This window comes from Scaptodrosophila lebanonensis, unplaced genomic scaffold (assembly GCF_003285725.1).
Source record: "Scaptodrosophila lebanonensis strain 11010-0011.00,11010-0021.00 unplaced genomic scaffold, SlebRS2 tig00000118-arrow-arrow-pilon, whole genome shotgun sequence".
Classification (NCBI taxonomy): Eukaryota; Metazoa; Arthropoda; class Insecta; order Diptera; family Drosophilidae; genus Scaptodrosophila; species Scaptodrosophila lebanonensis.
The window spans coordinates 1,948,165-1,971,017 of NW_022060578.1; the positions used below are offsets into that span (position 1 = coordinate 1,948,165).

Here is a 22,853-nt window from a genome sequence, read left to right on the forward strand (position 1 = left end):
CCTTTGACAGCACGATTGCTATTAGCAGGGTTGCGGAGCTCAAAGCGGTAATTAGAAGAAACAGTCATTTCCAGATTATCAATGTCAATCCCATATTTCCGCCCGCCAATAAAATGGGATTTCCGCAACAGCCGGTACGCAAAACCTTCCATGCCTTCGCCATCAAAAGCTTCAGCAGAAACTTCGTTACAGGTGGTGGTCTACCTCTATCGAATCCATTTGAAACCCAACTGAAAAGAAAGTATTGCACTCTTTCACAGCTTAGATCTGGAGTATCCATTTATTCATTTTTCAGCCTCCACCCTCATTACGTCTTTGTCCATTCGAAGTTGGCTCCGTCCTCATCCCCTATTCCGAGGGTCATCTTCATGCCAACTCCACCCCACTAGCTTCTCTCTTTCTTCTTTGCATTTATTTGCTAAATTTTGTTCCATTCTGGGCGTTACAAACACCAGACCCAGCCCTTTGGAAGGGTTTAAAAAGGATTATTCGCATATACTGCGCTTCTAAAATCAATGTCACAGTCTTGGGCTTATCTTTCGGCTGTTGTTCAGTGTAATTGCCAAGCATTCGCTCTTTACGATGCACTAGTTCATGGGAATATTGCTCCATTAGGTACAATTATCTGATGGACATAAATAACACGTACACGAGTATGTGTGTAATAAATGGCGTTGTCTAATATCGATGAATGCACTTACACACACGCATATGTACTTATGTATGCATGTATTAAGGGGCAAGGGAGAGCGGCTTCAAAAGCGAGTTTGCTGCACCCCAAGGATTAATGCGTGGCTAAGGATTCATGTAGCTATATTTAATTTGTTGAAGATGAATGCCAATGTTGTGTGCGAGCTGTGAGCTGTGCTCTGTCCCAGGCCTTCATGTTACCACTATTAATGCATAGCACATTTGTATTTTCATTTGTATTTACTTGGATGTATATGTATAATGTAATTGTTGTTGTGTATGTAGTCTTTGGTATCCTTGTTCCCATTTAAAACGCCGCCGGCCTAAAGTTTCTCTAAATGTAAATTTATTTAATCGCATCCGTTTCTTTAAGACTTTTTAGACACAATAATACATTACTTTGTTTACTCGGATATTTCCCTTATTCAATATACATATGTAGGTAGGTAGTATAATGTTTGCATACTTGATATATTTACAAAACTTTCAAATCTACTTAATAATCGGGGAACCGAGGAGCTTAACTCTATACAAGTTGTCCAGTGGTTGTGAAAAACATTGTCTCGGATTGTAGTCAGTTTTGTAGTATCTGGGACACTTTTTGGGCTTAGGACTTAAAATGTGTTGTGGAGCCGTCAAAGCCAAATTACTACACTTATGTATGTTTGTTTGTTTGTTGTTTTGTCGTGTAAGGTTGTGTGTGTGCGTGCAAATACTTATGCAAGTACTGTATATACGAGTACATACCTAAAAGAGATTTTTTGCGCAACTAGTGAAATATTGTTAAAGCATTTTATTTTGCTTAATACTTGTATTTTAAAAGTACTATATAAGTATTTATTAAACGTTTTAAGCGAGCGAGAGAGAGAGGAACACGTGTGCTTGAGTTCGTATTCGTAAAGAGTGCATAAACTTTGTTTAAACTTTGGAGCAACAGCATAATAATTTTATTTAGGTTTTCGCCTCTTCGTGCTTATATTTGAAATACTTTAGTTTTGTTACGTTTTCAGTACTGTTACGTACCCTGTAAATACAATTTTGTATCTTATATATATATACAATGGGTAGCAAACAAAATGATCTTAAGTAAAATAAGAATTGAGTTGATGGAACTAAATTGTCGTGGAAACAACACAAATGGATTTCATTGTTGAAATTCTGTTTTCAAACTTCGCTGCTGGCATAAGTCGTTTTGGTCATTGATTTATTTAGATATCAGTTTCGGAACGCCGCCTTCGTCCTGGTCCTCCAGGAAAGTTAGCTGCTGCCAGACCCATACGATGCTTCGCTTCCTGGGTGCCCGAATAGCCTCGTGCCAAGCCAAAGTCCACAGTCCGCTTAGAACTGAAATATGAGAGGAGGAGCATGGAATGAAATATTTATATAACTTGATGGAATCCATTCAATTCAGAGCACACATAGAGCTATTATCCACACGGGATGCGCTTACTTTTCCAAATCATTGCGTGCCCGTATTATGGTGCGACCAAAGCGGGTCATCAATTCCATCAAAAGGTCATCGGGCACTTCCTCCAGCTCGTTGTAGCCCCCATAGCCGCCATTATTGCTTTGGCTGTTTGAGGGATTCGCAGTCAGCCGGAAAATTAGAGTTTTTATAAATAATTAGCTTCTCTACGCACAAATACTCTTACTATATATATTGTATTCGAAGGTATAGTGTGTTTGGATGTTTAAATTGCAGTCATAGCCACAACAATAATTGGACGGCAAATTTGTGCCCGTTTGCCATTTCAACAAAGCTAATCAGCAGACAGCAACTAATTAGCTCCACCCGCAGTCTAAAATTTCTCTGACATTTTTTAATTTGAATAAAAATTAGATCTTGCTGTGCGCATAGTCATTAACAGGCCCCTTGGTGGAAACTTTTAGCTCTTGGAATGAGTCCATGCTCATTGTCAGGCACGGCGCTTATTCATTTTGTGGTTCGTAACACAACTTTTGGATTATAATGAGCTTTCAAAAATAGTCCATGATATATAACATAAATTTAAATATCTTTACCACAACCATTGATTAGGGAACTTTAATCGCAATTTACAGAGAACTATGAATGCTAAATAAAAGCATTCAAATGCAAAGTGTTTTAAGCACACACTCTTAGTCAAGGACACTCAACCAGCAATATTTCCCGAGCCCCACATTTTAGTGCCATTTGCAAATATTTGTCTACCAATAGTGTGTAGGCAAAAAAATTAATTAGTATGTTTGTGAAGAGGGTAGTATCTGGAGAAGGTACAACTACCTGGGCATGGGCGCAGCATCCGTAGTCCTTGAGATGGCCAGCAGGCACATGATGAGAAAGGCCAAAGCGCTCCAGGAAGCAAATCGACTTGGCATCATGATGTGGCTTGCTAAAAGAAAAGGAAACGTGAAAGTGAGTTGAGAAGTTGCAGTCAAATGCATAAAGTTGCCTAAGATGAACTAAAAGTAAGGCTCTCTAGCAATTTAAAAACCCCTTAGAGATAAACCCATTAATGGACGAACGGTAAGGAGCAACAATAAAAATCGATTGATGTTTTGCTGCAACAGTCCCGTCCCTCTGCAGAAAGGCCAGTCAGGTGCAGCACTTTCCATTTAAGGATTCATTAACTGTCAGAATTGCAGCAACATAGGCGACGCAAATGGCGCTGAGGTACGGAGGTGACAGCTCAGCAGTTTACAAGCCATTTAGTTTAACTGGCAGTCAGTCAGTCAGTTAATTGTCAGGTCACTCGGTTCTGCCCATTCGTGTGTCACAAAGTCATTTGCGTGCTGACAAGTCATCCTATACCTACACCACGACCCTATCTCAGCCTGCTGATAAAAGCAATATGAGCAGCCGCTCCTGTCGCCTGCCAGCACTTCCTGTCTGCCTCTCTTGACGCCGAACACAATTCACACCGATTTCCAAAGAATCGAGTGCCCGTCTATTCAACTTGTAGATACTTTGGGAGTTGTTGGTTTGAGTTGCAGATGCTTCTTAAAGCTTAAACACTTCTTTATTCTAACATTCCTTTTCTTTATTTTTTATGAAATTTTTATCTTTTTGTACTATTTTTTATTAACAGGTGTACCGCTATCTATCGTGGCAGTTTGACATTCTAACATTCTTAAAATTAAGTTCGTCAACCTAACTCCACATTATTTTTGGTTAATCATTAAAATTCTTGCTTATTTAAAAGGATTGTTTCTAAATAGGAAAGAACAATTGGGACATATAGATTTTAACAGGACACACCAAAAATTCTTCTTCGCGACACCCAAACTCTGATAACGTAGCGATTCAATTGACACCGAGTCTATTAAGTAACTAACAGAGTCCTTCCATAACGGATAATGGAGTGACGGCTGTTCCCATTTGAGATCAGTACCCAAGATCATCGGTCAGCTTGTTAAACCCCAACTGCTCGAAACAAGCACAACCACAAACCTGAGAAAACGGAGCCAAGTATATTATCGATGCGTTTTAAAGTTCCCCTATTCGACTTATTAGTAATTCATTTCTTAATATTCAACATTATAATTCAGGATGAACGCCTTCATTATATACTGCGTGTGAATATTACACGGACTTAAAACCCTGAAAAAAGCAGGTGTTTTCACAGGGACAAACCTTTAGTTTAAGTATCACTACCACTCTCAGTTGTGCCAAATTTCCATTCCATTTTCATTAATGCATTCATATCTGGACATATGTTTTGTGAACATCAAAAACAATTTTTCGATTTTTAAATTGTCCGAAATTATACAAAAGAAGTTCGGCTACATTTTGTGTAAAGAATGGAATTTCTTCAGCCGAAACATTAAAAATGTTGCAGAAGGCTTTAATAAAAACAGATGATTATAAATGGTCCCAAATGTTCATAATAAATCGCGAAAGCGTTGAAGGACATCAACTAATGGACAGTACGTTAAGCGATTTATAGAATTGATGCTCCGAAATCATCGATTTATAATCAGCGACACTGCTGATGCTGTTTGTATTTTAAAAAATATTTGTCAACATCATTTTAATAACTTTTGTGCTTTGTGAAATAGAAATTTCCTTTTGTTTTAAAAACACTGCACTTCGTTTGTCTTGACAATTTTGCCAACAACACGAAGCATATCGTTCCACAACCAACAAAGTAGTTCACATCATTAATATTATATTTTATATATTTAATTTATTATTGTACTGATTCTCAATTTTAAATGTGTTACCTTGAATTGCATTGTTACCCAATTAAGTTTAATCGATGTTGAAATGAATTGTTAGTCATTTAAGTATTAATGGAATGGTAATTCATAACTTATGCCACGTTACATTAATTAGTCGCTTAAAAACAAACTTACTCGGGAAAAACATCTATTCAGCCATTAAACTAAACGCATAGCGTCGATGCTTCCAAATTAATAAACCATTGTTCTCTCCTCTTGTGACCAACGAAGTTCCATTTTTATAGCTATTTTCGTAAATTGATGTCTGTATTTTTTTGTTTACTTTAAAGGGAATACTTGTAAAATAGATTTTAACAGGTCAGGTCAGAAAAGGCAAGTACAAATATTACACAGTTAGTTAAAGCATAATCGATGTAAAAAGCGCGAAAGGGAATAGCCAGAGAAGGCAACTCATTTTTAAATCAGAAAAAATTTCTAGAGATTCATTTATTAATATTGTATCTAACAAAACTTTTATAGAAGGTCCAATCGCACTGTTTAAGACAGATATTGCAAATTTAATCAATTCTTAGCATCAATTTTTAAATTCCACACTTGGATGTACAGGCAGGTCTTGGGGCGATTAAGAAAATATTTATATTGTATGTTTCTAAATACTTTTGCAAACGTGTAAACAGTGAAAGTTTTGATTTCAATAAAGTAGGCTGTGGGATGAACAAGAAATGAGTGTGGAATAAGGAATCTATCGATGCTGAAAATATTTCAAAAAAAGTTTAGGACTACTGAACACTTAGTCAATTTTTATTAAGTTACTTATACTTATTTTAAAAGATTTCGCGTAAATTATTAATGTTGAAATTGTAAGAAAAGTAACAATAACACGCCATAGCTCGACAGTTTTTCAAGGTTTTATAAGCGACCACACAGAATTCAATGCTGTATTTTATTTATAATTTTTAAAAATCTCGCTGCTGCAATGGTGGTTGAACCCTTTTCGAAGCAGAGCCTACTCTGGAACAAATTTACATTGTGGGATTCCTGCGAGTTCGTAGAGTTATATCAGGCCCCAAATTGCTTTTTATAGAGCAAGCATCAAAAATTGTCCTAGAGAAATAAAAAGCTTGCTGAAAACTCTCATTAAAGTTAAGTATTTGTCTCACCTATTCTGTCATTTTTTGCCGTTGTTTTCTGGACAAGCACGGTGCAATTAGAGATTTTCAGTAATCACATTATTTAATTAAACGCTACTGAAAACCATCGCCATCCTTAATGAACGCTCAAATTACACGTCTGAACTCGGCACTTTGATGTCCAGAGCCGCAGACCATGTGCGAAATCGTTGAACGATTTGGCGAGGATGTGTGTGGGTAAGTATGTATTTAAGTAGCTTCCGTACTTAAATTCTTTCTTTGGCAGGTGGCCAGCTATTTCAGTAAGCAGGTTTAATGTCGAATTGGATTTGGATGGGGAACAAATTTAAGATCCAGCCAGTGCCAGAAAACGAGATCAATGTATGCGATTGCTTTTATTACACGAATGCTGGCTCTTTAGTCAGAGACCAGCCACAGGTTGCTATGTCCAAAAGGCCACTCCATGTGGAAGCTTCTTTCTATCTTTGCCGTGCATTCAATAAGCGCTTTGGGTGCTGAGTGCTGACATTGCTGGGACAAAAGCTGACTGTGGCACAAATAAAGTAATCAACGAAGTTGACGCAAGACTGAGCAATTTAGGTTTTCTTTTATTATTTTATTTTTTGTGGCCTCTTGCCCGCGTACCACAGTGCGTATGATTGCGGTCATTGCGCAGTTATTATGCGGATTTGCCAACGACTGTTTACTGAAGCGCAATCCGTATGTGTGTGGGCTATGAGTGTCTATCTGTTTGCGGGTCCAACCGTTTATCAATCAAATTCACATTTGATTTATAGCCGGTTGTATGTAGGGGCAGCCATAACGAGTAAATAGTACGTAAATATTACGCATACGCCATGCGCGCCGACTAAGCACTGAAGGGTAAACAAATTTCGATTGATTCTTGTTTGTTCTCCTGCGTGGCATGCCAGAGAGGCAGCAGGTTGGCATACAAGGCATGCAAATAAAATGTTATTTTAAAAATTAATATGCAAATATCCGAATGCGCAAAAACAAACACGAAATTGTTTGTATTCGTGTTTTGCGGTCCGTGCGCATTTCATCTCACGCTTTATTTATCAATATTTGCCTTTAAAAAAAGCACCCACGCATAAAAACCATGCTCACACACAACACACTCGCAGGAGCCATCTCGCAATATGGCTTAAGTTGCGAGTAGCTGCAGTTTCCTTCGCTTCCTCACACTTGACTGCCAATGAGAATCGCATCCTGCTTGCCACATTGGCGTGAAATATCCGCTTATTGCGTGCCAGTGCCAGTGCCAGTGCCAGTGCACTGCCTTTCCCGAGTTTAGTCAAGAATCGCAAATCATGATTTTTCTCACTCAGCATTTAGCCTGCGCTCTTCTCGATGCAGTCATTCGCACTTTATGCGCACAGCCAGCCAAGTGTCAGGCGATTAATTAAATAGTGCCGTACAAATCCTTAGACTAGTGCGCTGCTGAAAAGCAACGGCCTGCGAAACGAGCCTGGACACAGACGCTATGGTTTTTATTAGCTGCTTGACTTTAATTTAATTAATCAAAAGTTACTCTGTTAAGTGTTTCTTAAAACTCTACTAAGCCGCTGCTACGTGTATCTACTTATGTATTTTGAATCAATAATCTTGTTTGGAGCTTCGGCCGCGTTGCGTGCTTTTTTAATTTGCTTTCTCTGTAGATAAAACAAATAATGCAATAATACATATATACCTACCTTTGAAATTTCAATTCTGATACTTGTCCGATATATGTATATCTTCATGCAAAAGTACCCTTCTAACCACAAATGCTTAGCGGAGGAGGGAGTTGGAGGGCTGCTTCGAAGAAAAACTAAGCTTGTCCTATCTTCCTAGACTTATGATACTCTGCTTACCAAGCTTAGAGACTCTAGCTTTCATATACTATAGTATTATTGCGTTTAGACAGACAAACGGACGACCAAATTTAACCATTCCTCGGGCACAAGGCATAAAATCTTGATTCCAATAGGATATTTTCAGTAAACAGTTTTCGCTTCCATTGTCTTTAAATACCCGCCCTTCCTTATGCCATTCTGTGGTTGGAACTAACTCAAAATTATAATATTGGTTCCAGTATAATTACTACGGTTACTACAGCAGTTACAATGCCATTTAGATGACTTTTCCAAATCCAGCTTTGAAATGCTTCATTGCTTCCGAAACTTTCTTAAAGCTTTGAGGCGATATAAAAGGGTTTGTTAAGTTAGTCCCAAATAAATAATTTCAATAAGGAAAAAACGATTCGGAAATGATAACTTTTTAGAAATTACAATTACCCCTTCAAGCAAATTCTAATTAATGAAAATATTCTCTATTTTAATATGCATTAAAAGTAAGGTGAGGTCAAAGCTGTAATAGAAGCCAAAGAAATGGAGGAAGGCCAGGGTTCCCTTGCATTATCAAGTCATTTACAATGCTGTTTGGATTGGGCCTCAATTGGGGTTAAAACACAAACAGCTCGCCCATATCCCAGCTGTGGCCGAAATTGCAAGAGACTTTAATGTCACCTAATTGTCAGTGTGGATGCATATATTTCATGGGATTAATTCTAGGCAGGTATGAGTCTGTTGTTGTTGCAGAGGTCTGGGAGCCTAAAGAATATTCTCATGTTGAGATTGTTGCCGAATGTCCAAATGGATTATCCTAAAGCACCAATATTGCACTCTACTGGGAGGCTTAGAGTGACTTAAATATTATATAACCCATTGCTTTGCATCTCTTATGTAATTATATCACTGTGAGCATTGAACCTGTAATAGTGAGCTGAGTATTACAGTAAATAGTTTTTATATCACGGAATAAATGAGATCATTTTATTACATATGTATATTTCATAAGCTCCAGATAAAGCGGATATTAGTTTAATTTTTAACCTTAAATGTACATATATATATTTTTTGCGTCCTTTAAAAAGGACAAAAAACGGGCCATTGTATAATATTTGTTTTAAATAACTTGACACTTGAACGGACCCTTCAGATAAGTATCTGCATACGAAGGCATGTGCGATACATTGTCATGCTATTTTGCCTACATCAAGCACTTAGTCAGCACATTCCAGACCACACAGGTCCCTCCAATGAGGTCCTGGTACACTACCAGTGAAAAGAGAATTGTCTACGTACGTTTTGCACGTGTGGAGCGAGCATGTGTGTCTAAGTGACTGTTGAATCGCCTTTATATAAATTCGTTTGACACACAGCCACCCCGAGAACAGAGCCAGAGCCTGACACCGAATAGCCTTGCAGCCGATGTTTTCAGTATTGTTGTTGTTGCTGTTGTTGGTGCGACTGTGTAACACGAGTGTCGCAGACATTAAAATTGCATTGCACTGATTATGAACAGCCCACACCTCCTGTGCCTCGCTGGTTTGTTAAGTTTGTTCCGTTCTGTTCTAACTTGGCTTGCTTGGCTTGGCTTGCTCTTTCCCTGTTGACTGTTGGCCCGACCCGACGGCATTCTTGTAGTACAGAGCCGTTGCTATTGTTGTTGCTGTTGTCGCGAGCCACCTGCGGTGCTGGTAACTGAAAACGTACTTATGATTTGTTCAGATGGTGCCCATGGCCGAAAACAACAACAACTACTTAGAGCAGGAGTAACAGCATGTCTCAAATTGAATTTAGGTCACGAAAATGGCTGTCGAAAATCAAAATCCTTCATGTGCTTTGATGTTTATTGCCATCGTCCTCATCCTCTTTGTCGCAGTCCTCGTTGTCGTTGTGGCTGTTCGACTTCCAAGAGCACTCTACTTTAAGGCAATTGTTGGAGCTAGCTTTAATGCTAAGGACGACCGCAGGATAAGGCGCATAAATTCGTTAATACGGAATGTCAAGCTGAAAACAATTATGAAAATTATTTACACTTCTAGGCGCACTTTAGTGGCATTACATTTTCATATGCACAGAAAATTAAAATACATTCGCATTGTGGTTGCTTGGCAGCTGCCAAGACGAGAGCTCGGGACTGGGCGGGCTCCTCCTAGCTGGGAGGAACAGCGATAGCGGGAGCGGCAAGAGACGCGCAACGAAATGGTGTCCCTCGTTGTAATTGGATGCTTATTGAATTAGTGAGAGTCAACGTTGTCATTGTTGTTGTTGTTGTTATGGTTGGGTCTGCTGTTGTTGCTGGATATGCTGAAACGACTGCACAGTGGTTCATGCTATGCTCATATCGTGAATAAAAATTGTTTCAAATGAAGTCGGTTCTGCATAAAAAGCCTTACAAAATATAGTTACGTTTTAAAGCACCTTCCATTTTAGATTTTGTTTCTTAGGAGCACGAGGTATCTTTTTACTAATTAATATAATATTAATTGTGTGACACGTCAGATTTGTGCCGAGCTGAGGTAAATGTGGAGCAGCGTTTTTTTCCACTCTCCGATTAAGGAGTCACGTCACAATTCAGTCCAATATTTTGGGTTTCTTTTTTACATATAGTATTTTATTTATTTTGAAACAATACACTATTTCAACATTTGTCCTCTTTATCTGGTCACGTCATGACTTTCGCCATCTCGTTAAAATCCTTCCGAAAAGTCCATTTGTACCTCAAGCTTTTCTAATTTGCACCTATTTTTTTGCACCAGAGTTTCAGGCTGTCAATCAGCTCCATTGGGGCTTAATTGAAATAAGTTCTTTATCCAGGTACCGTATCGGTTGCCAGTCACTTTGAGTATCTTGTTGTCTACAATACGACTCAGATATTCATCCGTAAATAAAAATATGAAGTTTTTGTTGATTGAAAGAATATAAATTGGAATACGTTTGGAAATGGCGCTCGATTATCATCTCGACCATACGGTGTAGATAAATTATTGTTCCAAGACCTTCACAATTTCTCACCAGCGACGCCTTAATAAAGTGGAATTTTTGTTGAAATCATATGACTATGTGGATAGGGTATAGTTCCGTTAGGTCTTCCAGCAGTATTCACAGTGGTCCTGCGATTCAAAATAGTGGCGGCCAACCTTTGAAATAATCACCAGGGTTGGTCGCTGTGTCCAAATCTTTATACCTTTAATTCTTACCTTTGCTCATGTTTTCTACACAATTTTATGCAATCTATTATCGATTCGATTTACTTTTGTAATGGATCTTCTGAAAAATTATCTTGCAGACGTTGTAAGTCAAGTCTGTAAATTATACTTTTAAATGAAAAGCTTAGATTTCGCTTTAATAAAATGGCTAATCAATCTGCATAAATAATAAGTATTCAGTTCTTTCAGTTAACAGACTTAAGGACTGAACCACTGTGCCTTCTAGCAGTTGGCGAATGGGGGTTCTGCGCCACACGCTGGGCTTTTTCTGCCATTTACGTATTTATCAAATTATTTCGTTTGTCAAATTAAGCAAACAAGACGTTAAGCAATAGCAGTAAGATTGATTTGGATGTCTGGATTTAGCGACGGAAGTTGCGGGCCAGTTACTTATGTATGTTATTCCTTTCTTTTGGAATTTGGACTGCTATTGTGCGTTCTCCCAACTGCGGTTTTTGAGTTTCCTGATTACAGAACCAGCAATATGCATATTAATGTGTTGAGTTGGTGGCTACACCTGGCAAAGCTCAGTTAAATGTAACAATTGAATTGTTGAGCAAACTAAAATCGCTCTTCATTTTATCTCCCCTACTATTTTTGGGGACATCGATCTGTGAATTATTCGTCTGCGCTCATGTTGCTCGAGTTGTCTAGTCTTTGTTGTCAAGTTCCTATTTGAGTTTGCATTAATTTAGCTGAGAGCGCCACATTCATTTGCTAATTGGTTTTGGGACTCTTGACTCCGAGCAATGACAATGCGTTAAACGCCAATGTTAATTACAACTTCTTAGGGTTATGAGCTGTCAAAAGTTTCGCAGGCTAAAGTTCGCCGGAGCGTGGAGGTTTCGTGCATGTCCGCCAAACTTCCACTGCCTTAGGAGACTTGACAACAGCAGCATAAGCATGAACAATTCAAACACAACGGAAACATCATCGTGATCATTTTCATAACGACGCATTGCTCAGATGCCAGAGCAGTGGAAAAATTGTTGACCCAACTCGACAGCCGTATCCCACAACTTGTCGAAAATGGGGCATGGGAATGGATATGGGCGTGGGTGTGGGTGTGGGTAGGGGCATGGGCATGGGCGAGGTAAACTTTGTCAAGGTATCCGTACGTCGGCGGCATGCGAAGACAATGAAGCATAAAAGCAGTGGCCAGAAAGCACATAAAACATGGCCAACTTTTGCGAGGCTAAAAGCTTCGCACACAACACGAGCGCACAAAAACCAAAACGGGGGAGCATCCTTTGGGAAATGGCCCAAGAAGGCCGGGCAGTGTGTTTAGGCCTAAGCTAGTGACGTGGGTCGTGGAATGGGAGATAAGTCGACGTAGACGTGAGCAGGTAGCAATGGCAGATATGGCAGAAATGGCAGCTACCTTGATGCTTTTTACATTTATGTACTTAAAAATTCATTGCGGCCCAAGGAATTCTTTTATTTTGTTCTGCGCCCGAGTTCCTCTTCGTTTTCGCAACCACTTTGATTCCATTGCGATTTTGTTGCCTTGTTATCTACATTGTTTTTGGCGCTCAAATTGATGAAAAATTATGCCAAAAATGTTGCCAACAGATTCATGTAATTGTACTCTACTGGGTGGCGTTGTCGAAGAAGATGGAGGCAACAGGTTCTTTTTTCTTGTAATCCCTATTGGGAATCTGGTGTTGAGAAATGTTTATGTATTTATTTAAGGCTGAGAATTTATGAATTAGCCTCGGGTGATTTGAATTGTTGATTTTAAGCATTTTTCAGCTTGTTGATTGTGCGAATGATATGAGCATTAAATGTACAAACAGAACAAAAAATTGTCAGTTTTAAGAATGTTTAAGCTGTTTGCAGATGCGGCCAGATTTCTTGGTTGCTCATCTTTTACCTTCTAAATGTTTTTTTTTTTAGATTAACCTTGAATATGTTCTATTCCGGTTGTGGTAAGGTCTACATTTAATTCCAGCTTAGCTGGTCTGAGAGCGAATTCAGTTCCCCCAACCAGTCGCATTAGGTAGTCGTCATTAAATATTAGTGTAGTGCTTACAGTTTTTTAAATAAAATGCATTGTCTACATTGTTTCTTTTTTGTTGGCGGAAATTTAATTATTCAAATAGTATATTAATAATATTCAGATCTTAGGACAAATGAGGTGCGGTGTGGTCCACAAGGGAAAGGCCGTTACGATAAATAAATAATAATATATTAGTAACATTCAAATGAGGTTCGGAGTAGTCCACAAGTGAAAAACCGTTAGGATAGATTTATTTTCACAGAAATATAGTACATACAAGTATATGCACTTTCTGGAGATAATACTCGACATACCCTTAGAAAATTCTTCCTCGCAGCTGACGTAACATTTTCCATTTGTGTAATTTGAAGGCTGCCATTATTTTTCCATTATCATTATATGCGAGTATTTATGCTCTTTTGTAAGATGCGAGCGCTTGTCTTTAAACGAAAATAAATATTTTCTTAAGCCACAAATTGCTGCCGCCATGTTTTATTTAACTTTTTCTCAGCCGCTTCCAGTTGACACAGCGCAGAAAGTAAAAGCTTGAAGTTCTTGTGGCGTCATTGGTATGAGCAAGAGTATTTAATTTAAATGCCGACCATAAATGTTCAAATATTTTTTTTAAGCGAATTTATTACAAAATGCAAACTTTGTCATACGCACAATTCGTTGGCAGCAGGGCGTACAAGGGCAGGACAGCTGCGAGCCTTCTTCCTTTAAACAAACACATGCGAAGCCACACATAAAACCCGAGGCGCTGTTGCCACACGGCACTGGGCACGTCTGTTTGGCGAGTGGGGAATCGAGCTGGGAATACAAGTGCATGCTGGCAGAGCCACGTCTTATCGCTGAGGACTGGCATTTGGTTTATCCTGTGGTGTGGTTCAGCGACGAAAATTCGCGCTGCTAAAATGCAACATAAAATGCGTGCAAATATTTGCAGACGAGCATAAAGGTATGCATATGGAAAATGGCAATATGTGTGTTATAAAGCAATGAATAAAGTAGTACTAATACTTTGTATGTTTTTATTTTCAGTCTGAAAGGCACTTACTTTTATTTTCCACACATAATTTTCCATTAAAATAATCCCCTTCCGGCACTATACATAAAGGACACCGGAAATTTGAATTTTGATGCTACTTAGTGGCTTGTTTCTGTTTCGTAGTCATTTTATTCCCTTGCCTACATTACTGTTAGGAAAAAAAGTAATTATTTCCATCATTAAAGAGTTCATTACAAAAGTTAATACAACCAGTTAATGCTTTCACCTACGAATCCGGGAGCCTATAAAGTAGGAAAAAGGCACTCGTATGGAAAACTATTGCACAATGTTTGAAATCAGAAAGCGAACATCAGAGAAGCAATGAAGGAAAATGGAAAAATGAAATACATTTGCATTTAAACAGAAACTCAATGAAAAGTGTTGACGTCGCGACGTCGAGAAAACTGTTGAATGTGTGTGTGTGTGTGTGTGTGTGTGTGAGGGAGTGTTTGTATGTATGCAGCTGAAGCAAAAGTTGTGGCAACAATGCTCATAAAACATAAACAAACAGCGTCACCAGTAAGTGCGGGTTGTGGCATTCGAGGGCGGCATAAAGGCAGGGCAATAGGTGAAAAGGCAAGCCGGCGAAAGGGTGGGGATGGAACAGTGCTAACTACATTGACATCGATATGTCGTCTGTTGGCAGCTGCCGTCGCCTGCCCTGGCTGCTAGCATCAGCGCCATCTTGGGTGCATTGAAAAAAGTATGTACTCGTCGTAACTGTATTTATGCCTTTTGCTCGAAATGAGCCACAGGGTGTGCCAATGTGGTACACGAAGCGCCCTACCATACGTACTATACCCACAAAAGTAACAACTGTGTTGCACTCATGAAAATCCAAAATCTACATTAACTCAAAGCAAGAAAATTCGTTTGCAAAACTTTCTTTTCAACCACAACTTTTACATCAACGTATTCCCTCCAACAGCTTGCCTCCCAAAAGCATAGTTTGTGTTTCATTTAAATATTTTGCCACTTTTGTTTCGCTGTTGTTTATGTGTTTGAGTGTTTGTATTGGTTACACATGTACGTACATATGTACATATGTATAAAGTTAAGTGACGCAGTTCTAGTCCCTGCTTCATATGAGCGACTTACGCAACTTTTCAGAGTCGTGACGTCAAAAAATGTTTAGCAGTACACTTTTTGAGTTTTGTCATCAAGGATTTTATGTACAGGGACAATTCTCTGATGGGATCAAAGGTAAGAAACAGACTTTATTATGCTATAAGTCCACGGCTAATTTCCAAATAACAATATCGACGTTAAACCACTAGACAGATTAGGATCAGTTTGTTTTTTATTTGTGGAATTTGCCACGAATCATTCTATATATGTACATACAAGTATATGTTACATGCATTCCCACTAAACTAGTATACTGTTGTCCCATTTGGATGCAGAAAACATCTTAACAAGGTAAAAGTTTGACTGCAATTTACAAGATTTCTGATATCAATATTGGGCCGAAAGAACACAGCCAGTTTCGCTCTATATTATGAAACCAGCGGTTTATGAATTTCATCTTCAATATTCACAATATTTCACTTGCAAATTTCAAATATACTCGTATAAACAAAAGAAAATACAGATTACAAATGGATACGGACTTTAATCGTTCTAAGTAAAGATGCAAGTATACCCATACACTTATGCAAATACGGCCGCTAAAAAGTATGTATATAAGTTTACATACATATGTACCCATGTATTTGGTGCTAACAGGCCTTCGCAGTGTAAATTAAAGAAGGTTACAAGCAGTGCTTGGAAAACGATTCGCTGTCAAGGGCGCCATAAAATGCAATTACGTAATGTAACTACTTACATATATTTTTTAAACGGAACGGAGCTATAACACTCATTTATGACTTTTTTAAAAGGTAATTGGCTATATATAATTGCAAATTACGTTACAATGGGTATAGTCACAAGAATCGATCAAATGTGTGGAGCTAAGAAGATTGAAAAGGCCAACCCGGAAACACAAAGTGTTTAAAAGTATCTAAATATCACTTTAAGTAATAAAATATTAAAATGTGAACAGGTTATTTAACTGAATGAAAGAGTGTTGGAAACGAAAATAGTTATTAGACCAAATTTCGCACCTGTAACGGTTTTTATTTAAATACTTCCGACTAGGAAATCTTTGCTCAAGCTCTGTAAAAGAGTATGCTTCTGCTTTGATTTAGGAACTTATTGAACACACAGAAACGCACACGTCCATAAACGTTTAATAAATGGTGTAACTTCTACTAAAATAATATATAATAATAAATTAATACCTGGTGCCTTAGTTTTTCTACTCTCAAGCGGCTCTGTGGCACAAGACTTCGCTTTGTTTTTGTAACCCGACTAATTTTTAATGGAATGCAATATTTTACTATAAATTGAAAATGTCATAAATTCTACATTGATTTCCATTGTTTTATGAATGCTATTATTTGTCAAAAATCTCTATCCTGTAAATCTGCTATGACAGATAACTATGCATTCAAAAAGGAAAATCATTTATTTTTTATTTTATGTATCTTCAATTTGTGAATCCTATTGATGCGCCAGTTAGAAGTGGTCAGCCAAAAATGTTTCCTATGTAGAGGTTGTAGTCTCATCGACAAACAGCAATATTTTAAGGCAAGGATCCGACAGGATGTACCACCGCTTCTCTCGTTTCATACTTTTGTGTTAAAATGGACGTATTGCAACGGCTCTGATATGTATGTATGTATGATATGATATGTATGTACAAGTATATAAGTATTGAATGGAATGAAAAATGTCGCAAAATGGCAGAAAAATAGTTTGTTATATGGTATGTACAAGCTAATGTCCTTTGATCATACCTAGCGCCTTTCTTATCGTTTAATCTGCTAAATATTTATTATGGTTTCCAAATCAGATAGATTCGAATCGGCTTGGTACAGAGAGCAACTACGAGTAAAGGAAATCGGTAAGTTTGGCAGGAAAAAATGTTGTAGGAGGCAAGAAAAGACATTCTCTTCTCTTCATTATGCGGCCCTATTTACTATGTTGGTCTTGGGCAGGTGTATCACAATTCACAATTGAAACCTGTTGCTTATTGGCGACAGGAATTATTATTTTTGATGTCAGGGCCCTGCTAAGTTTCCGTGTTGCATATTTCAGCCAATGTTTTGAGTCAGATGATAATCTCTTCGTAGTCAGGGGTTCTCAACGGAAAGCCATTCTATGAAACCTCGGGGCTGATACTGACTGGAGCTGAATGGTGAGTAGCAGCAGTAATGACTGAGCTTAGGGCAGATATAGCTTTGGTTATTGGACTCAGATCGATATGAATGCTGTTATATTTATGTTTATATAAGAAGCTACAAAAAAAGTGGACTCTGTTTGCTAAGGCACGCTCGACGTTTCACCCATACTTAAAAACACATAACTACATCGCGGCTGCATTTGTTGATGTACTTAAATATATGAATAACGATTTGAGTTTTCGGCAGCGCAGCTCTGAGTCCTTCAGAATTTCATTCATCGTGGGACATAACAATATGTTGAATGCCAATCGTGCCGCAATAAAATTTATACATTTGAAAAAGTCAGTGCACAAAATTGTGTGTTATGTCATGAAAATATGAGAACTGTATCAAACGAAAACCACTGGCTAATGAAAGAACCATCAACATATTTTATTCATGCCCTGGGGAACTCTTACGATTCGGAGCGCATGCCGAGCATCAAAATTACAATTGCAGCCCTTAAATTTAATGCCACGAAAAGCTGGGAGTATGTTTGTTTTAACACTTGCAACGAAAAGTAAGAGTCCCCGTCCCCGACCCTGACCCAATCCCGTCCCCGTTCTCTCTCCCTAACTGGCTCTATGGTGATTAGCTAGCTGTGTATGTGCTCGAGTGTACGGCAATCAAATTGTGCAAGCAAGTAACCCAAAGCCACGCCGCAAAGTTTGTTCGGGTAAACAACGTGAAACAATTTAATTAATAAAAATATGCAAATTTAATTACGGGCAGAAGAGGAAACTACAAACTCTTTTGGTATTATGTACATGTTTTAGTCTAAAGTAAAAACCTTCGGGGCACGATACTTTAATGCTTGCCTACCTTAAATTCGACGACTGTTGCACATTCCCCTAATAAGGGCTTTCTAATTGATGTTCGGGTAATTCCGAGCAATGAAAAAAGTTTATGAATTAATTGACTATGAAAAAGTTTCAAGATGCGCACCAAAAAGAAGCGCCGACAGCATTTCCAAATCCCTTGTCATGTTCAGCCACCGCTCAGATCATTTTAGAGACCCCAGACCCCAGACCCGACCCCAATCAAGTGGTCACTTACGCCCACCTCCACTGTTGTTATTTACTTTGTGCAAATTTAAAGAAAATAAAATGGGACAATTAAAAATGTTACACATTGTCGAACCAGTGCTAGGTCTCTTCGTTTTTCTTCAAGCATAAAACACGACAACAAAAAATACAACACCAACAACTGAGGGGCAGCTTTTCAATTAAGTTTTTTAGTTTTTCAAGCGCCTCCCAGCAAAAAAAAAGTGAGCAAAGAAAAACACACACCTGTGCCCAAGCCCACAGAGCTTAGCGACTCGCCACCTTAAAGTATGGTATGCAACAGCAACAGGATGTGCCTCGGCACAGTGGACTACCCTCGAAGTGAATCCATCACTATTGAACATTTACAATTCGTACCTACTGTGCTGTTAAACTTCTATCCTACACCACCTATGATTAGTGGGAAAATAAATCCATTATCATCCTGTTGAGGCCTTACGACAGCAGTTTAAAAACTGAGCTGAACTGCAGAAGTGTAATTCAAGGAGAGTTCACCACCAGGAAATGAATTGTTTTTATTTATATATAGTATATAAAATATATTATATTTCGTCAGAATGGTAACAAATTCTTTTGGTAGACTCAAGTAGCATTAAAACGTTATCTTTTATTCTATGCTTTTATTATGCATACTTTTTTCTATATAATCGGCATATTTACAATGAACTTCAGTAATATGAAAAACATAATATTAATACATACTAGCAAGTATTTGTTTCAAAGCTTTTTTTTGTGAATCCATCGCAGCAATCAATATATTATTTTAATTTTAGTTTAAGATTCTTTTAAGATTAATTAAAGCACCCTAGAAATTAGGTAAAATAAGAATGACTCATGCACGGTATAGTTTGAAGAAGTTAGTACCTGGTTGGTGTATCGATTGAATCCTGAAGACACTGAATTTTTCTATTCTCTATGGTGTATCAATTGAATCTTGAAGACACTGAATTTTCCTATTCTCCCTAAATCATTATCTGCAATAACATTAAATCTTTAGAACAAAGTTTAAGCGAGTTATGCGCAGATTCATTCTGATATCAGGAAGACCAATTAATATTTACAAAATCATTGAACTTTCTAGGCCGGCACTGTATAAATCACACAACATAAAATATGCAGTAAAGGCAAAGTCGATTTCGAAATATCCAGTGCCTTTATGTAGAAAAAAATTAACACATATAAGTATACTGTGGAGTTATTCTTTTTGGGTTGGAAATGTTTCGTCGAAATTTTGCGACGCCGATAATAAAATATGCCAGCATATGTGAGAAACATTACTCGGGCTTTGAAGATGAATATATGTTTGTGCCGTCTGGCCGAATTATACACATTTCAATGCACCCCGTATTTTAAGCTTTAAGCCTTTTCTAAGAGTCTTTATTTTTAGAATCTCTCCCATTACACTCTTTTAAAGCCTCTAATGAGTTTTGTACAGGTCGGATTATTCATATACACACATGTATATAGGGAAGCTAATGATTCGAATTGAAATCATTTTAGCACTCCCTGAAGCTATCCTTAGCTCAACAGAGTAGTTTGATTTTAATTCTCTTTGGTTTCTATTTCCGCCCACCGTTTAATGCCCGACTAACGCTTTTAATTGCGAAGCGGCTTTTCCGCCACTTTGGCGCGACTGCTTTCAGGTTGCATAGTTTTGCAATTATTCATAACGGGAGCAGGTTTGATTAATACCAATTTCAATTATGCAATTTTAATTTGAATGTATATTTTTAAATTAAAAACCGACTGCTCATTAATAAAATGTGTGCGTACGGATTGAGTGACACTTTGAGTTTTGTGCTTCTGTGGGTATTTTAACGCCAAATTGAATAAACAGAAGCATACTTACTTATGAATGTACAGACTATAATGTGTGTGTGAGTCCTTCCGAGTCAACCGAATGCTCATGCATGCATATTTGTTGATTCAAAGTTTTGGCACAAAGCCGTTCGTCCGCAACGATGAGCAGAACAAGAATTTGGGCCAAGTACTTTCTTCGACTGATAAGCATTTGGGAAATTTTGCTGCTGCCTTAATTAATTTCAGCTGTTTCTGCTCTTAATAATGGAAACTTTTGCCGTAAGACATTCAACATGTGAAATATTTGAAGTTTCCGGCAAAACAGCCAACAGTGTCCAAGTCTTTGGACGATTATTGCAACTCTCATCCCCGGACTTGTGTCTACGGCAAACAAACATGTCGGAAAATTTAGCTTAAAAAAGGCAATGCAAGATACTCGTACATAGCCATATTTCTTGTAAGTTAATTGTTATTTTGTCGACCTTAATTATTAAATGGTTTGCGTGCATATTTTAAATGAACATAACTTTGCTTAAAAGCTGCAGTGGCTTTTATTTACTCCCATCCAGCACATGAAGGAGGCGCTAACTCCCATATTGGAGCATCAAATGCGTTCGCTAATCCGAAGATTTTGGATGGCCAGCAATAAAGTTATAAGCCGAAGGTGAAAGCACAAAATCAACTCGAGTTTTGCGACATAAAATGAATATTTTGTATGATGCCCGTACAAGCAAGAGCCAGAAAAAGGTCACATTGTGGCTAGAAAGGTTGTGTCGTTGCAAAAAAAAAAAAGGACAATGAGACACAGAGAATATCCTAGACTATGCACACATGTGAGCCTAAGATCATCAAGGACTTAAATTAAATAGGTTGCTGCTTAGAGCTGCTCCTTTTATGGCTTATTGTTTGGCCAGTTCAAAGGCAATATCTGAAGAAGCCTTTGACGGCTTTATTCGCAATATGAAAATGTGAAATTTTAATAAGCAGGATAAATGCTCGGTTTTTAATAAAATGTCGTGCAGAGGAAAACTATTAGCACACACTTAGAGACTATAAACAAAATGTTTAAATGCATGTTCGATATATTCAGATAAGTTCTGTTGTATATAAACAAAAAATATATATATATACATTATTCCTTTTTTGAAGTCGGTTAAAAAGGGAAGAAAAAGCAACAAATTTCTTCACTAAACATAATTAGTTTTTATTAGTCAACGATATAGCAATTTACGAGGTTGAAAGTTATATTATATGCTTTCTGAAATACAAAAATCATATCTGAACCGAATGAGACTGTTCTGTAAGACTGTAAGACTATCGACGGAAGTTTTTGGATCTAGTGGGGTTGCCAAGCCTGTCTTTAAAACATAATTTGACCAATCTATATCTTTTCTTTACCGCTATGAAGTAAAGAACTGAGAACATATACACAGAAAACACATTGAATATTTTTAATGTCATCTAATTTTTCAAATATAATATCAAGTAATGAGAAAATATAAAAACCATTGCCAGAGTTGTTGTTCTTTTGTCAGATTACATCTGTTTAATTCTTCAACTATAAACCTAGCATTCAAATGGGAAAACTTATATAAAATATTTTGTTTTTCAGCGTTTACAAATGCAATTTATAGAACGAGATTTAGCTGTCAGAAACGTAGTACAATACTTTTACAATTTTTTTTATATCAAAAATAAAATAAATGCAATACAAATTCGTTTGTCGCGTAACGAATTTTCTTTTGAATTATGCTTAAATACGCGTAAATCGTGAAGTTTCTCATCATATATTGTACATAAATGAGTATTGTAGTCCTTTAAAATATATAATATTTAATTTTCATCTTAGAGCCGGCTTAAAGAACACTTCAATGGTGCATTAAAGTATCAACCATAGCTAAAAATATTTCGGTTTTGAACATGTTTTCATCTAAACACTTACCTTTTCACCAAATACACAGCGATATTTCGAATTGAAAACTGAAGTGGATCTGTTGCTGAGACGTTTTCAACAACTTGTTACTTTAATGTTTCACTCTTTAGTTTGTCTTTGGCAAAGAAGATTGCACTGCAAATATACACGGAATGTGAACAAAATTGAAATTTGTCGACACTTTTTAGTTTTATAAAATCTGAAGGGGATTCACCGACGTTGGTCCTACGCTCCACTTGGTATTTCCGCTGATAACTGCACCGCTTTGAAACTAAAACGTTTGTGAAATCGGCAGTCAAAGGCGCACGCGATTTATATGCATGTGCCAGAATACGAAGCGAAGTTCGTACCTAACGGTGCGGCCCCGACGATTCGAAAGATTCTAACGGAAACGGTGTAGATGTGGAGTTGGAGCTGGAGGGGGCCACCCCCTCGGCAACAGCATCGTGCCGAAAGGTAGGAGCCGAGCCAGCGACGAACACGAACACGAACGCCCACGACAATTGACGTTGTTGCGCGATTTTGCGCAGTCATCGTGGCCACATGGCGTATGTGCGATATGAGTGTTGCTCGAATTATGTGCAACACGTGGGCCGAAGGCGACGGCTACGTGCTAAAACAATACGCTAACAGCTGTAAACCGCAACAGAAACGGAATTAACAAAATTGGTAACAGAAATACGGCTGAATCGTATCAGTTTATCAA

The 22,853-nt window shown here is 37.8% G+C and overlaps 1 protein-coding gene across 2 annotated transcripts; it reads right to left on the reverse strand.

The window, feature by feature from the left end:
- Positions 1–1,030: 1,030 nt before the first annotated feature.
- LOC115628536 (diuretic hormone class 2) lies at positions 1,031–22,423 on the reverse strand. 2 transcript variants are annotated; one of them, XM_030524699.1, is made up of 5 exons: positions 22,366–22,423; positions 22,157–22,282; positions 2,954–3,062; positions 2,141–2,263; positions 1,031–2,034 (listed from the first exon to the last, which is right to left on the reverse strand). In XM_030524699.1, exons 3-5 carry the CDS (start codon positions 3,049–3,051, stop codon positions 1,899–1,901), a joined length of 357 nt encoding a protein of 118 aa, XP_030380559.1. In that variant the 5' UTR covers positions 3,052–3,062; positions 22,157–22,282; positions 22,366–22,423; the 3' UTR covers positions 1,031–1,898. The 2 variants fall into 2 exon arrangements, with proteins under 2 accessions (XP_030380559.1, XP_030380558.1); XM_030524698.1 differs by having other exon boundaries at positions 2,951–3,062.
- Between the last annotated feature and the right edge of the window lie 430 nt (positions 22,424–22,853).